At 66.6% G+C, this 2,905-nt stretch overlaps 1 protein-coding gene across 1 annotated transcript; it reads right to left on the minus strand.

The window, feature by feature from the left end:
- Nucleotides 1–1,155: 1,155 nt before the first annotated feature.
- On the minus strand, nt 1,156–1,907 carry EMIHUDRAFT_219564 (hypothetical protein; the record flags this gene model as incomplete). Its single annotated transcript, XM_005758570.1, has 4 exons — nt 1,156–1,228; nt 1,291–1,345; nt 1,436–1,513; nt 1,757–1,907. The coding sequence occupies 4 exons, from the start codon at nt 1,905–1,907 to the stop codon at nt 1,156–1,158; spliced, it is 357 nt and encodes a 118-aa protein (XP_005758627.1).
- Nucleotides 1,908–2,905: the final 998 nt, after the last annotated feature.

The raw sequence follows: 2,905 nt of genomic DNA on the forward strand, positions 1-2,905 counted from the left end.
CTGCTGGCAGGGCGGAGACCCGCCGACCTATCGTTCGCGGTCAGAGGCGGCTCTCGCACGCATGTTGCATGCACCACCGTGGTGTCTGTCGCCGCGCAGCCGCGCAGGGGAAGTAGACCGCCGCGCGTCGGCGTCGCGCTGGGGATATCGCTTTAGCATTGGGTCCGGTCCTGCTGACGTATTGACCCCGCAGGGGGGGGAGGGGTGCGTCCGTGTGGATCCTACATTTTTTAGAGCTTTTTGTGTCACCGCTGCCCCCCGCTCGCGAGACGCAGGGCCGAGCGTTTTTGATCTCTGGGTCAGTGGGCGCCCGCCCGCCGCCTCTGAGGGGGTCGGGCCCCCTAGACTGAAAACAAAAACAAAATGTAGAACCGACAAAAACAGCCTGCGAGAGCGGCGCTGCGCGCCGCCTACTTCGTGCGGCGGGTCGTGAGTGACCCCCACGACCACGGCATCCAAAAAAATGGAAAAGTAGACAATAGTCGGATGGGCACGAACCCGCGCAGCGCCGGCTTTGAGCCACGCGCCTCGATCTTCAGAGGCGCGTGCGCTGCCCCTTCCGGCAAGGACGACGACATCGAGGGGATGTCTATTGTTGCGCGATGGCGTCATCCATTTCGTCAAGCCAGCTTCATCGTGGCCGTCGCCACCCTCGCCGCCGTCTCGCCTACGTCGCCGCCGTCGCTATCAGGCCCATTCATGATGCAGGCCCAGCCCACACACCCCTGGCTCCTATGCCGACGTGTCCCGCGTGCTCCCCCGTCCGCCGATGTCTCTGCTGCCGCCCAGCGGAGCTCTGCAGCGGGCCCTCCTCGCCGCTTTCGCTGCCGCTGCATCGCTGTCGGCTCGTCATTTCTGTCTACAGTCATTGGGGGCTGCCATCGCTGTTCTCTCTCTCTCCCTGGGTCAGCTCCAACCTGCCGTGTCGGGACGTCACCCCCTCGGCTCCTCCCCCCCCCCCTTCTCCGCTGAACTGCTTGCTGCTGCTGCTCGCTTTGTCCCAGGAGCCAGGTGCTTGTGTCTAATCGTAGTGGGGGCCCTGGCCCCCCTCTGTTTTCTGCTTTCTGTTTTTCAAAACGCCCGCCCGCCCGCCACCCCGAGGTGGCTCGGCCCCCCACTGACCCAGAGATCAAAAAACGTCGGCCTTGTTAGCCCTCAGCCGAAGCTGGGGCCGGTCCCGTAGCCGAGAGAGCCCGCGCCGATGAGTTCGACGCGGTCGTCGGGGGGCCTTGCGGAGAGGCCAGCGAGGTGGCGATCGCTGTACCGCTTCATGGTGTCATCAAGTGCCACCGGCTGACAAGCCAGAGGTCGATACTCTGGACGACCCATAGGATGCCACGAATGCCTGAAGGAGAGGGAGGCGAGGCCAGAGGCAGACTCAGCTGCTCTCGGGTGATCTCGCTTTGGTGGCTGAAGGACCCGATGGTCCTGTCACATTCGTGTTCCGAGTCGTGGGGGTAGAAGTTTTTGGGGTAGGATCGAGTCAGCACTTCCTTGTAGTACAGCGGATCGCCTAGGCTCGCCGGCAGCGTCCGCAGGGAGGCAGCATATCAGGCACCAGTCTTCTGGAGAGCCCAACAGCTGCGGCCGCGATGGCGGAGTCGGCCGCGGTTCGAGCGAGCAGCTTTTGGCTGCGGGATCGAATCGCGGAAGGCTCATGCCCTCGCGGAGCGACGCGGGTCGCGCGGCGCGCGCGTGTGCGAAATGCGACATCACAACAGTCGACAGTCGACAGATGCCTGCCTGAGCGCTGTACGAGAGTACGACTGGACGACCGTCGCCGCAATCGCCACCGCCGCCATTTTGACGAGCAGCGCGAGCGCGCTCGTCGGCGGCCAGCCGTCGCGGGCCGGGCCGAGCCCGGCCTCAACCGGCCGCGCCGCCGCAGCAGGCCCGGAGGCCCACATGGCGGCCGACCAGCTGATAAGGAGCCTTCTTGCATCTTGGTGCTAGCCGATCAGGGATACGGGAGCGGGGAGCAGGCTGCCGGCATTCCGCTCGAATTCGAGCCATGCATGTGTGTGTGCATCTTGGACCGGGGTGGTGTGGCGCGTGTCGGCCGGGATTCATCTTCGGTGCGGGTGGCAGAAAGAAAGAAAGAAAACAGACAACCCAAACGAGGGATAGGGGAGGAGGACAGGGCCCACACCTGCACGAGCAGGATTTTGGAAGGACGATCAGGGGGACAGGTGGGGCTCTCCTGCTCCTGACAAGGGACACGACAGGCTCGCAGCGCGATGCACGGTGGAATCCCAACTCCACTGGCGGTCTCATCTCAGTCTAGCGGCCTTTCCTTCAGCTTGTCCCGCGTGTTTTTCTTGCGCCGTCTCAGCTTGCTGCCTGCTTGCGCCTTGTACTAAGGGGGCCCCCCGGGGAAGGCCCGCCGATGGACAGGGATTACAAGCGGCCGCGCTACGACGACCGACGCGACGGCGCGCCGCGCGACCGCCGCGACTATTACCGCGACGAGGAGCGGCGCGGGGGCGACCGCGAGCGCGACCGCGAGCGCGACCGCGACAGGGAGCGCGACAGGGAACGGGGGGGGCGCGACTACGACCGGCGGGACGGCGAGCGCCACCGCGAGCGCGGAGACCGGCCGCGCGAGCGGCCGCGCGAGGCCTCCGACGGCGGCGCCAACGCCCGGGCGCTTCAAGCGCAGGGCGCGTCCTCTGCGCAAGGCGGCGCGCCCGGCGGAAGCGGGGCGGCGGAAGCGGAGCTCCTCGAGGCGAAGAAGCGCCGCGAGGAGGAGGAGTACCGCCAGCGCGTGGAGAGGCAGGCCGAGATGATGGAGGAGGACGACGAGGCGCGGGAGAATCGGCTGATAGAGGAGAGGCGCGCGCGGCGTGCAGCGTTGCTCGAGAAGCACAAGGCGGCGGCGGCAGCGGCGGGGCCGTCGTCGGCGGCA

Source organism: Emiliania huxleyi (assembly GCF_000372725.1).
Source record: "Emiliania huxleyi CCMP1516 unplaced genomic scaffold EMIHUscaffold_86, whole genome shotgun sequence".
Classification (NCBI taxonomy): domain Eukaryota; phylum Haptophyta; order Isochrysidales; family Noelaerhabdaceae; genus Emiliania; species Emiliania huxleyi.